General features: G+C 32.8%; 1 protein-coding gene across 5 annotated transcripts in view; it reads right to left on the bottom strand.

Annotated features, from left to right (window-relative positions):
• The window catches only part of Klp10A (kinesin-like protein 10A), a 592,557-nt gene that overhangs the window by 160,190 nt on the left and 418,127 nt on the right, over window positions 1–14,240 (bottom strand). For all 5 annotated transcript variants that reach the window (XM_089594987.1, XM_089594986.1, XM_089594990.1 and 2 more), the window contains exon 8: window positions 8,078–8,232. In XM_089594987.1, coding sequence (XP_089451113.1) covers window positions 8,078–8,232 — 155 coding nt within the window. The remainder of the gene's footprint in view (window positions 1–8,077; window positions 8,233–14,240) is intronic.

Below are 14,240 nucleotides of genomic sequence, written 5' to 3'. Positions count from 1 at the left end.
AATATTATTATAAGATGTTTACAAACATTTTTACACTTATTCAGAAGTAGTGTCAAAGAAGCAAAGAGTTGGGGCTAATTTTGAATCTGTCCTTAAAAAAAATAAAAACGTAAGTAAACTTGATAATCAATAAATTGTACAAATAATTGAAAAAAATAGGAATAATACGAAAAAATTTTAGGTTAAGTTGCATAAGTCACATGGCATTTTTATATCTGAAGATGAACTGGATCTAATTATGACAAGAGCTCAGGATACTAATGACTTGATCCGGGGGCTTATAAAGTCAATAATTAAAGTTGATAAGTTAAAACTTATGCCCGCTACAGGAAAAGGAGGTAACTAAGCAATCCTCACCAAAATATACGATTGTATTTACAGAACCTTGATAGGCACTTAGGATGATAATATTGAACAATTAAATTAAATTTAAAAGATCTCACTTTTCTTGTAGATGACGATAAACACGAAGGTACAGATGGATTGAGCAGAGAGGAGTACCGAATTGTCTTGACCAAAATGTTGTGGCAGTTATGCAACCCAAGCCAGAAAAAGGCGTAAATTAAATTTTTTGACGTTGCCGTTAAAATTATTATTATGAATTAAGTAAATCCCAATATTTTTTCATACAGTTCATTACATAAGACATTACCTTTTAAGTCCCCTCAGTCCCCCTTAGTCACCCACAGTATCCTTCAGTCCCACGAAGTACTGTTTAAATCCTTGTAAGTCCGCTGAAGTCTGCCAAAGTTAGACCTTTCAAGCCCCCTACAGTCTCCTCTAGTCCGTTCAAGTCCCCTGTAGCTTCTTTTAATCCTCTAAGGTCCCCGTAAGTCCTCTTAAGTCCTCTTAAGTCCTCTCAAGTAATGTTAAGTCCTCTGAAGTCTTCTTAAGTCTCCTGAATTCTCATAATTACCTTTCAAGTTTCGCGAAGACTCCTTAAATTCTCCGAAGTCTCTTCAAGTTTCCTAAGGTTCCCTTGAGTGCCAGTAAGTATCTCAAAGTCAACATAAGTTATGTTAAACCCACTGTAGTCTCCTTAAGCCCCCCAAAGTTCCTTTTAGTACCATTAGGTCTCGTGAATTCTCCGTAAGTCTTCTAACGTTCGTTTTAAGTATTCTCAAGTCCCCTAAAGTTCTCTTGAGTCCTTTTAAGACCTCTGAAGTCTTTTCAGTTTTTCTCAAATCCCCTATGAGTCATCTTCAGTCCCACCGAGTTCTCTCAAATTTTCTAGAGTTCTGTCAAGGCAAATGAGTGTAAAAAAAGTTTTAAGTCATGGGAATGTCTCAACTGTCTCTTATCAGTCTTTAAGTCTCAAAACAGGTTGTCATATTACTTTTCTTAAAGATCAATAAGCTGTAATCATGTAAATGCACTATTCTAAAGAATCATTCTACTATCGTACATGAATAATTTGATATCGTGATAATAAGTTATTTTAAGGGGTATCAGCTCGTTTGTGATGTCGTTTAATTTTAATTTTAAAATTATTACACATACTGTTCGAAGTGGCCACCTATGCACCACTGTATCTGACGTTGAAAACTAATTATTGCTGCTTTCACCACTTCCGGAGTGATATTATCTGACGCACATTGAATGTACTCTTGTAGGTGATCCACGTCTCTTATTTCTATGCTGTTAATACAATCCATGACATCACCCCAAAGCAAAAAGTCAAGAGGATTCAGGTTAGGTGATCGTGCAGGCCAATGGATCTTGCCTACATATGTCGTTAGAAAGGGAATGTGAATGGATTAGAAAAAGGCGGATGTAGGAGCAATTGTTGCAAAGCATTCTGAAGAAATGTTTAAATTAAATCTTAAAAAGGTTTTCAAGAAAATTAAAACACTATGCCTTGCATGTAAGGCATGACCAATTATGTACAAGGTGACAAAGCAAAAGTGTCACTTAAATAAAAAATTTAATTTTGATATTATTCCGTTATCATATCCAATTAAGTTTAAGGATGAATATAATTACTGTGAATTTAAACTAACACAAACTTTACAAACTTTAGATGAAACTGGTCAATACAAACAAGTGTATTTATAGGAGATCTACAATTTTTGTATTGAACATCAAGTCTACAAATATGAAGTAAAGAAATAATATGGCGTCAAACAATTGTGCCATTTTTTTAACGATTGAAGCTGATAACTTGTTAATAGGGCACTGTAGAGAAAAACGTACTTCAATAAGCTAACAAATTAATGTATTTTAATGAGCTTTACAACTTTGAAGTTCAACATTTTATTGTAGGATTGTAATTTATTTCTGTAAAAGGCAAAAAACGTTTTTGCATATGTTCTGCTTTATAAAACGTTTGTATTGCTCACTAGAGCAAAGTGTACAATACAAAAAATTTGTAACGATGTCTAAAATTCAGTCTTTAAATGCGAATATGTAAAATGTGTGTGAAACAAATTGTCTCTGAAAAACTTATCATTTAGTCTTAGAGTTCTGCACTAAAAGTGTTTTCAAAATTTTTCTTTACAAAGAAACTTGTCCAGATTTGCTTGCTTAGATATTTAACTGAAAGCTATGAACAAACTTTGAGCATATTTGGATAATAATTACATGAGTTAGTCGAAAAACTTGATAACATACATATATACTTCTACATACTCACTATGTAACAAACTCAGATCACCCTCATACTAGATTCCAAATTTGTTTTATATTAAAAAAAACGACTGATCATTGGTTACACTTTTTTCTCTGATAAAATTATAAAGCACTTTCATACATTGATCATGCCTTAAAGGTGACTGAGTATGTAATTTTTAACTAAAATTAATATATCGATCAAAACAAAAGTAGATTCCTTGTAAATAACACCCAACCCTCTGGATAGTGCTCGACTGCCTTCTTGTCCGACTACCCGAATGCCGAGTGCCGGAATCGCCCTACTGATAGCGCTCGACTGCCACGATTTGAGGCTCACTAGGTTTTATATTACCTTCTTCCTCTCCTGTCAATGCGCTCTTGTCAAAGTAGCCTCGCTGTTACCAGGGAGAGTCAGTATGATTTGCCTTGCATATCGTACGTTACAACACTTTCAAGATCAGGAGCAAATATTATTTGAGATATCGGTAAATCAATGAATATCTTAAACTTAGATTAAATATTTCAACAGCATTGCCAGAGAATGGATGTAAAAAATTTCAAGAGATAGTTTAATCTTCACCTACGTCTTCAAGGTGGTATTTTTTTTTTAAATTATATTCTTTAAACGAATAATGACTGTATGCATAAAAAATCGCCACTTGATGCATTGTTTATGTAAAGTTGATGAAATTTAGTTATTATCTCACTATTACGGTGTACGAAAAAATTTGATAAAATATGTAAAAGTCCATATAACACTGTAGTAAGCTTCAATATCAGAATAGGCTTATAACATATAGAAATGAAAATAACTCTCAACACTGTGTAATACAAAAAGATATGATTTAGAACGCGGAAGGAACAGGTGTACCTCTAATACCGACTCATCTGCTAAGATAAAGGCGGTTCAAGCTGTTGGTCACAATGTTGGCACTGTGAGAAGGTGCTTCATCATACTGATACCACATTTCCTGCCTAGCAGGAAAAGGTATATTTTCTAACAATCTTGACAAATCATTTTGTAAAAATTTCATATGAAACTGAGCATTTAATTAATGAGGAAACTGAATTGGTCCAATCTAAAACGGCATAGAATTGGAAGAAAATTGTCAAAAATTGCCTATAATACATCTGGTAGTCATTTTTGACAAAAAAATGTTGCTTTACCACTCTATTACCTTTAAGTCTTACCTATCAGATAGTAGAGAATCTGTGCTTATGCTGATTTACAATAACCACATGCAAATTGAAATTTGACCAATGGTGCTTATTGTGAAGGTTAAATTGACCATTACGACAAAATGTAAGCTCATCGGTGATGAGAATTTTCCTCACTAAGTCGAGATCTGCAGCAATCTTTCTCTGGGTTTTATGGCAGGAATAAAGTCCACTACGATTCATTAAAGCCAATGTTTCTATTATCGAGTCTGTATTATTAAGTCTAATTGAAACAAATATTATGAAGATTTTCATACCAAGATACGTACATATTTATGATAACTGACAAGTTTCCTTCAAAGTAATAGATTTGTATATACATCGATTCATCGCATGAAAACTAAATGTATAGAAAACTTCAACAAAGAAGAGAATAAGTGTAAATAACAACTGCTCTACAGTGCTATATGTATGCAAATTAGGTGACTCGATAATGAGCAACTTGATACAGAAGTGTTCTTATTATCAGCGTTTAGAACATAAAACAAATAAAAAAAGAATTTCGAAATAAATACATGCTTATCGTGCATTAAACTGTTTTACATAGCCACTAAATTTGCGCGATATATGTCATCAAAGAAGTGAATTACCATACGATAGTGAAATATGCATTTCTTAAGCTTTTCGTTAAGGAGTCACACAAACACTGTATTTGGATGGCACAAGACTATTATTTACGGGTAATATGGTATAAGTGAAAAGTAACATCAACTATTATAGTATCGTAAGCCACAGTCTGAAATAAATAAATAATAATTTGGGCGTAATTATCACGCTCACATCAATGTGTATATAATTATAGATCAAAACTTCGATCACAGCGGCAGTCTCGATGATATGGCCATCTACACGACACGTAATAAGATATAGTGAAGTTACCTAGCCAAATATTCCTGCTCTTTAATATCTTGCACTCACGTTTAATGATATACATTCAGACCATTCTTTTTAAGCATCTGTTGCACTGTTCCATAAGAGAGACTTATACGCTTGCTTATGTCACAAGTACTTATTGTACGATCTTCTTCAATGAGTTCAAGTTATCGCTTCTCGTTTTTTACAGTTCGGGCCCTCTTAGGGGCACCTTGAATTAAATCTGTCACAGCAAACTGAATACTGTTATGGAAGCGAATTATGTAAAAACCATTCCAATGTCACAACCTCAAAACTAATAATATTGTTTTGAACGAATTATAAAACAATGATAGTATGAAGCCACAATCGAATGACAAATTGTGGTTACTTTAAACTAGTAAGGTTGTACAGCAAAAGGATATACGATTTTCCGCACGAGATGTGATTGACTTGCACGAGTGGCCGGAGTTGCCAGGAACGAGTGTCAGTTGATTACACGAGTACATAGCACAAGTTACAAGTGCAAGTCAATCACATCTGGTTCAGCAAGAGTTGCGTACAAGATTTTTCGTAATATGTGTGAGAAAAATCGGGTTACACTTTGAATTGAAGTAACGAATTATTTGCGCATTACTCCGGACAAGCTCGTACACACTTACTGCAAGCATATGTGTATAAAATTAAGTGTATACACGTATAGAACTCATTGCATTTATTATTTTTTATAACAGCTGCAGTTTAGATTAAAAGTATTCACTATAATAGGTTCTCCTCAAAGGTTGTGTGGGGCTTAGGAGCAGAGGCCCCTGATGGTGCGGGGGGTTATTAAAGAGTTAATGTATACAAACGTATTTAAATGATATACAATGTACATTACTTTAAGAATTAAAATTAACGTACTTATTGCATACCAGTGAAGCAATACACTGGAATCGTATTCAAGTAAAGTACATTACTTATAAGTGTGCTGTAAAACTCATGTCCCACACTTTTGCTGCACACTGTGCGGTATAGATTCATGTCGCACAACTATACCAAATACTATTCGGGAAAACATATTCAACACACTAAAAATAGTATGGTAAACAATTTTATTTCGCACTCTATTGCAAAAAAAAAATCATTGTATGGACATTTGTTGTATTTATGGACTTGTCATTACCTTAGCCACGACCTGATTGCGCTGCTGGTAATACTTTGCCATCATAAAATAATCTTTCCATTGCTAAAAGAATAACGTGATGGATGCTGGTGGTTGAAAAAGTATTTGGCATATGTACGAGCCACCGCAGCAGCATTTCTATAGGCAGATCGTACTGCCCATAAAACAGCACCATTTCAGCATATTCCTGCAGTGTGTTCACCTATGCATTCCGTGGTTTGCGCATTACTTCGGCGATAGTATCAATGAAAATGAGTCTTCGATGATTATTCTTTTGCTTCACGGATCGAAAAATCTATCTTTCGGTGCAGGGCTGTTGAAAAACCGTATACAACCCATGGGAGAAAACAAAGAATCCTATAGATCGCATGCTTAAAGCCTCATCTTTGCACTAGGCTTCAGTTCCCTGCGATCTGAGACATTATTAATTTTTTCTCCCTGATGAATAATGTCCAATTAAAATATACATGTCACCTGTGAGGTATTCATGAAACAGACAGATGCTATAAAAAAATCTTGGAACGCACCATAGGTTCCAGGGCACGAAAGTCTACAGCATGATGGAAGCAAAGTCTTTCCGTCAGCACGTAAACAGATATGTCAATTTAATTACCTCAGGTAAGAAGGTACGTGAAAGAGAAGCCTTAAGAAAATGCAAGCTCATTTTTTTAGTGATTAATTTATGTGCCAACAAATCAAACCTGGCGTACTCAGAGGTCTTATGTAATCAGCTAACTGTAATATGTAGGCCTAGCAGGTGATTGAGATCAGATAAGACTTACAGGGTAGACCCAGCAGTATTTACAGCTGCAGGAGCAGTAATAGCAACAATACCTAACTGCAGAAATAGTGAAAGTAGAAATAGAAGATAGCACTTAACACTTAAAACAACTCAACTTAACTTAACACTGAACACTTACTTTAGTAGTCGCAATATTTACTAACCGTTCTTTTCTCTAATATGTATGGCAGCGCTTCCACCAGTGACTGCCCATGCTGTAGCAAATATCGTTTGAAAGAGGGTAAACTATCCTTGTAGTAAAATGCTTGTAACATAGACACTATAACATTAAAATTGATTTTGCAAACGGCGTTGGAATCATAATAATGTACTCTTTTTTTTTTTTTAATTTGCCTGTTAAAGTACTTTCTGATTAACAGCTTTAAACATAAGCATAAAAAACTTTATTACGTTTCTTTTAGAATTTATTATTATAAAAAAATGTTTCTGTCCAAAAATACTCCACGCAGGCTTTAATCAGCAATCAGCTTTATCAACTAATCTCATTCTAAAATATAACAATAAGGACTTAGCGACTTGAAAGAGTACTGGCTACATCCCCATTAAGTCTGGCTAAATGGCTGTGTACAATAGCATAGCTGGACTCACAATACAGGTACAGAATGGGAGATAAAAGTATAGGTTAGGACTAGAAGATGAAATAGGCAATCTCTCTCGCAGGACAGACGTAGAAGTAATCGGTTAAAGATTTGAGATGAATGCGAGTGATACGGTTGTTTTGTCATTTAATTAACTGATAAATAGTTTAATATAATTTTCTTGTGTTGATTTCATAAGTACTCTAACAACATTGTTACTCACGAAACAAGCTTTGTATAGGAAAAATTTGCAGAAAAAGTTTATTTACCACTTACGTTCTTAGAAACTGGTATACATTATGATATTGTTTAATTTTTTGATAATGTTTCATAAGATCTTAGACTTTTTCCAGGTCTTTAAGCTCATCACAATCTACTTAGAATATTATTACAGACAGTAGTTATTTGTTTGCTATGAGTTATATGGTACTTGAGTGGTATTAGATCAGTATACAGGTGGTATTTAAGCGGTGCTTAAAAAGGAACTTAAGCGAAACTTGAGCAGAACTTCAGAGGTACTTAAGTGATATGCAGTCGATACTTCAGGGTTACTTGAGCAGGACTTCAGTGTGACATAGCTAATATTTAATAGTAAAGTAAGCTATAAGAATTTAAAAGTAAATTATTAAGATCAAATCTTACTCTCTGAACTATGATACTATTAATTTTTTACTTTAGTATGCAACCTAAGTAGTAATTTAAAAGATTAAAGTTTAATTAAAATTCATGCAAAACCATGACCTAAGGTAGTTTTGATAGGCAAGTAGGTCTCGGTAGTGAAGATACTGTCTTTGAAAAAGAATTTATCACAAAGAAAATCTTAATTACAAATTTAAAAAAAAAATACTTTACCATACAAGTTTTCGATTTCTCTCCAATAAAGCTGTCCCTCAAAACTTGTGTTAATTTACTTGCTCTGAAAGGTAGATGAGTTCCTTTACGACCAAGAGCTCGAATACATTCCTTTAAAGCCAATAATGACTTATTAATTTCTGCACCTTCCATTCCTAAAGGACAAGAAGTTGTGTTTAAAATCTATCAACGACTGCAATACATCAAGTTAAACACTATACATTCGTATATATGTGCAATAGTAGGGCTTTACCTTTATGACATTTACTAGCACAAAGATAATAACAGTATTTATTTTATTCCATTGAATGAGTCAAGACCACAACATTTAGCATCTAAATATTCCTGCATGAAACTCACAGCTTTTTTATTACTAAATGTATACTTATCTATATCCATATGCAAAATCACAAAGTAGTTCGTTTGATGGAAAAAAGGGGATACAGAAAAAGGTTTAAAAACTTTTTATAAAATAATTAATCTCTTCAAAAAACCTACAGTTATTGCAATAACAAAAGCACCAAATTGGTAAACGCAGGTATTTCGTCCAAAATTTATAAATACACTACAAGGATTTAAAAAAAAAAGATATTTTGCTACATAAAATAACTACGATAATCACGTGGCTTCATGTAACTTCAATTGATTTTTTTTTTTTTTATTTTAATACGCCAACTTTGAACATTATCACTCACTCTACAAAGTAAAAAAATTATAAATAAGAAGAAAACAAACCTGCTTCAACGATTGACGCTGAGAAGACAGAATTTTCAATCCCCAAAAAATTCTGAAAGTTTTTATACTAATGAATTTCAAATAATGTTAAAGGAGTTATACCTCCTTAAATAATCAATATTATTTATGACACGAATTGAATTTTTTCAAAAGCTGTATCCATTAGTTAAAATTTACTACAATATGACTGATAAAAAAGCCATGGTATTATTTTAAAAGCTTTGACCGTTCTGCTTCTACATAAATTTGGAAAACTTATTGTATAATTATATTATGTGGAGATTTCTGCAGTAAAATAAAACTTATACAAACTGAGAGTTAGTGTCACGTGCGAACCTAGGAAGGTGTAAAAAAATTGTTTATTAAATTTTGGGTTTTAAGACATAAAATTTAAATGAATTAAATTTTTTAAGATTTTGAAAAAGTCGACTTTACAAATTGTTTTTAAACTTTGACACTCGTGCTTTGATAGCCCCACTAGCTTTTTCTTTTCAAGTCACCTACGCATTTTCTGCCCTCCCTCCACTATTATATCATGCTGACTCATTTGCTTTTCGTGTTCGTGCGTCATCAGATGTGCTTTGGTTGCACATACTTGTACAGCTAAATGGAATCCCTACATATATACATATATATAGGATGGGCCATTTCAATCTATGCATTTAACTATTTTGCCAGAGGGACCGCCTACCAAAAAAAATTAATAGAGTTGACACAATGACTTTGAATTAATTAAACCTTTACCTTCATTTTTACAATAATTTTACAATCAAATCGTACTTTTCATACGGGAACTCTAATTTTTCATTTCAGATTTTGGAAGAGCATTAAATTTTTACGTTGAAAGTGCTACTAACTTAATTTCTTTTGTTGATGATACATGAGGACAATTGAAGGACAAACCACATTAATTTAGGCAATTACGTAATAAAATATCTTATCAGGATAGCCATCAACCGGAAAATAACCTTGAAAATTGACGCCAAGGTTAAATTTAAGGTCATCATTTAATTGTGTCTCCCTTTGTACTTAAAAACTTTCGTAAAGTTCATTTTTTTAAAGATGGCGCCTCCGGCAAGATATTCATATGCATGAATTGAAATGGCCTACCATGTGTATGTATACAAAATGAGGAAAAAACGTAACGCTTTAAAAAATTTTACTACTCGAGCGGAAAGTCCTCATCTCATACAAGATGTCTTTACATAAAAAATGTCGTTACAATGGCGAGAAAACATTGACCATACGCAACCAGAAAAAAAATCTTGCGCAACTTTCTTACATGTGGTGATGTTGCGTTTAACGCACATTAGTAAAAAAAAAAAAAAAAAAATAAAAAAATAGGTGAAGTAGGGTAACAATTTAGGACAAAGTCTAAATAGTCCGGTAAAATTAATAACTTCGTTACATGTGACGGCGAACTTCGACTCAACATTTTTTTTTTGTTAGATAATGATAATTCAAATAACATAGTAAGTTTAAGCCCTAATCCTAGCGAGGCAAGATGGCTAAAAAAATAGCAAAAATTATTAAAATCACGTTTTGCAGTTTACCAAAAAAACTATGCATTTGACAAATAAAGTGCAAGGAGGTAGAAAATGCACATTAAAAAAACAAAAAAATGAGTTTTTTGAGCTTTGATCAGTCTAGTAGTTTTTGAGTCAACTGCAAAAAACCACTTTTTTCGGACATTTTTTCAAAAGTTTATAATTTTCGTTCTATTAGCGATAACCCAATAGTAGAGTGCAGCAATGCAGTTACAGGATTCATTGTACTCCAGTTCAAGAATAACACAATTGCTCAACAACTAACAATACGCGCAGTATCTGAAATCTTTTATTAGGTTGTTATTAAAATCACAAAATCGACCTTTTACTAAGGTACCGCTACTAAACACAGTTACAAAGTGTACTTATAATCATACAAGTGGCTTGGCAAAGGAAAAAACCGTGTCTCTTGGAGGTGGAAAAGTTCTGCGTATGGCTTGGCACCTGGATACTCCAAAAATAGATTGATTTCACTAGAAACTATTGAAAAAATATCGTGCTACTGCACAAAAAGTTGCAAGAGTAATATGTACAGTTTTAAAATGCACAGATTAACATGAACTTACTTATGGTCAACTTACAACGGTGAAACGTGCAGCAACATAAATGCTGATAAAATGGTACTACAAGATGATTTACATGCATGCGTTTCTATGCATTTACAGAAGAATTTTCAAAACATTTTAGACGAGCTCAGTATGCAAGACATACGAGATACAGGGGACAAACACATAAAGGAGGTGCGAGAAGTAATAGAAAAATATTTTGACGACGCAGCAGTAAGTAATTATATATGACACAAGTGACACATATGCATAATTGTATGTAAATATATAATTGTATTATTATCATTGCCTTTTTTACTTTTGAATGAAAAGAAGTTGAAATAAAATGCGGTCAAAATTTAACAGAATTCTCCCTATAGTCACATTTCACGCTCAGTGGCCCTCCACTACTAGACCACAGTGCTTAGTTTTTTTACCACTAAATTTTAGCACACTTTTGCTAGGTGTAACGGTACGACATTGTAGTATGTTGCAGAGCAACTGTTGGTTAACAAAAGCACGTTTTAACAATTGGTCTACGTTGGCCCAAAACCTTTCTATGGCTATTTCACGAAAACACCTTTTCCAATTTTTTTTAAAGTTTATAAATTACCCAACAAAGAAAATTTTGAAATCAAAGTTCACAACTACATGTTTTTTTACGCCACATATCAGCTAATTTTACCCAACTAGAAGGGTAGTCCGCAGATAATGACAGTATTCTTCATATTAGGTTCAAAAAGAAACATAACAGAATTGGTTGGCAGTTAGAAATTTTAATAAGTTATAACAAGACAAGAAGCTCATTAAAAAAGTGTAAATCAGGCACATGTTACTCATGAGTCAAAGGGACACCGAAAAAATTATCAAACAAGAGTGTAGAAAAACTAAATGGTGTTACTGGTATAGTTATGTTAAAATAAAATTAAACATGGAAAAATCAATACAATAATGTACAGTTCAAGAAATGGATCCCCATAATATGGAAGAGCTTATAATATGAAAAAAATTATTCGAATAACATCGGTGAAATATGTTAGCAAAAGGCTTTAAGTGAATGCGAACTAAATGCAACATATAAAAGAGTTACATTGTAATGATGTTAATACAAAAGTATTATGTATAATTATGAAATACATATTAAGAAATAAAAACCAGACACGGAGAAAATGGATATAAAAAACGAATGGAATATAGTTACGAAAAAGCTTGGGACGTACGTAAGAAACTTAAGATGGATAAACAAAGGGGGGAAGAATGGTCTGTAAAATTGCACAATAAATTCAAGATATGGAAAAAAAATAGGAGTGCTCAATGTTAATGAAAATGAGAAAACATAAGGAGTGGCGTAGACAAGGGATTCAAAAACAGAGACCAGGAAGCGTAGAAAAATAAGAAAGCGACGGTATGAGGCGAGAAGAGATAAAAAATAGTAAAAGTTTAAAAAAAAGCACGAGATGTCATAATTTTTTAAGGCAATTAATAAATTGAAGTCGAAAAGAAGAAGAGATCAACTATTAAAAAAATAATATGCTAGTGCACTTAAAAAATCTACAACGGGTACAGGATACGTTTACTGTGGAAAAAACAAATACAAGATCAAAAAGCGAGAAAGAGAATTTTGAAACATAGGGTTAGTGACTATATCAATGATCAAAATCATAGAGTAATGTACATATTAATTGAATGATATAACTTACTGACAAATATATTAATAAATAGGCTAAAATTTGGTTAAAATATACAAAAAAGAGAAAGACCACTAAAAAAGATTCACTTTGAATTCTGTGACAAATAATCAAATTTAAAAAAATACATGATATACATGTCTTTTACAAATTTTAGAACACAATATTAAACAGTATTTTAAAGTTTAAAATCTCCTAAGCACTTACCCCCTTGTAGAAAAATAATTTAATAACGCTTAAAATTTGAATATAGAGCGTGACTGTATTTTAATAACAATCTAGAAAAGTCAATTTTTCAATATCCTGCAGATGTCCTCTGCGGGGGTACATGGTATAAGACTATATGCATACTAAAAGAAAACGTAGGTAAAAACAAACGTATTATTAAATTAAAAAATATACAATACCAATAAAAGTGCAAGGATAATACGCAATTTCGTACGAAGTGCGCAAACAAAAATTAGTCACACATGGCTCATGGATAATTCTTCACGCCGTTTGTAACCACGGCTGGGTAAAGCGTGATGTTTGCGCTCACTGGGCCAAACACCAGCCAGAGGACAGGAGTTAGCGACTGGACAAATCACTGGCACACAAATACGAGTTATCTGGATAGGTTTTTACTTCATTTATACTTCTCCTAAATAGCTGAACTCAGCAGATATAGCGTTTCGAGAGCTGGTACAAATACACTTTTTAGATACTTTGATTACCAGAGTTCCTAAGGCTACATGTATAATTGACTTATATCGCAAACCATCTGCCTTTTATAGATGTCTGCATTTTTCTCAAAACACTCTTGAAAAATTGTGTACAATATTAATGTTATAAGTGACATTAGAATTGTTAACTGACATTGGCATGCTTATATTTGTAAAGCGAGATGTACGGGATAGAATTGGTCAGTGTTGCAGTTGATATGCAACATCAAATAATTCGTACATGAAAGAGGGCTATCAATCTAGTAAAATTGAAAAATACATCATATATTACGACGTCGATAATACGTATGGTTGGGCTATGATTTCATCTATACCTGAAAAAAGTTTTCAGGGAATGAAAATTTTAATCAGTTAGATATTTATACTGTAGATAATTATGCTGAAATTGGCTATATCCTTGAAGTGGACATGGAATATCCTAAAAAAATTTATAATGCTCATAAAAATTTACCATTCTGTGCTGAGCATGTAGCATCGCCGGATGAAAAAAAAAGTTGATGACTACGCTGTATGATAAAAACCGATACGTAATCTACTATCGAGCTCTTAAACAAGCCATTACTTACGTCTTTGCGTAAAGAAAATTCATCGAGTTTTAAAATTTTATCAGAGTCCATGGCTAAAAAAACGCATAGATTTAAATAGTGCAAAACGTCAAAATGCTAACAATGTATTTGAAAAAATGTTATTTAAATTATTCAATAATGCAGTTTATGGAAGAACAATGGAGAACGAACGAAAACGAGTTTATGTAAAGCTTATTAATCACTAAATAGGTCAGTCCGGTGCTAAGGTGTACATAGCCCGTCCTCGTTTCAATAGTTGCGATATTTTTAATCAGCAACTCGTAGCCATACAGTTATTGCGTGATTAAGTTTATATGAGAAAACCAAATTATGTTAGATTAAGCGTTTTGGATTTGTCGA

This window comes from Copidosoma floridanum, unplaced genomic scaffold (genome assembly GCF_036245765.1).
Source record: "Copidosoma floridanum isolate Cflo_tuat_1 unplaced genomic scaffold, Cflo_Japanese_pri ptg000022l, whole genome shotgun sequence".
Classification (NCBI taxonomy): Eukaryota; Metazoa; Arthropoda; class Insecta; order Hymenoptera; family Encyrtidae; genus Copidosoma; species Copidosoma floridanum.
The sequence above is the reverse complement of the archived record's forward strand: the minus strand, read 5'-3'. Positions and strand labels throughout refer to the sequence as shown.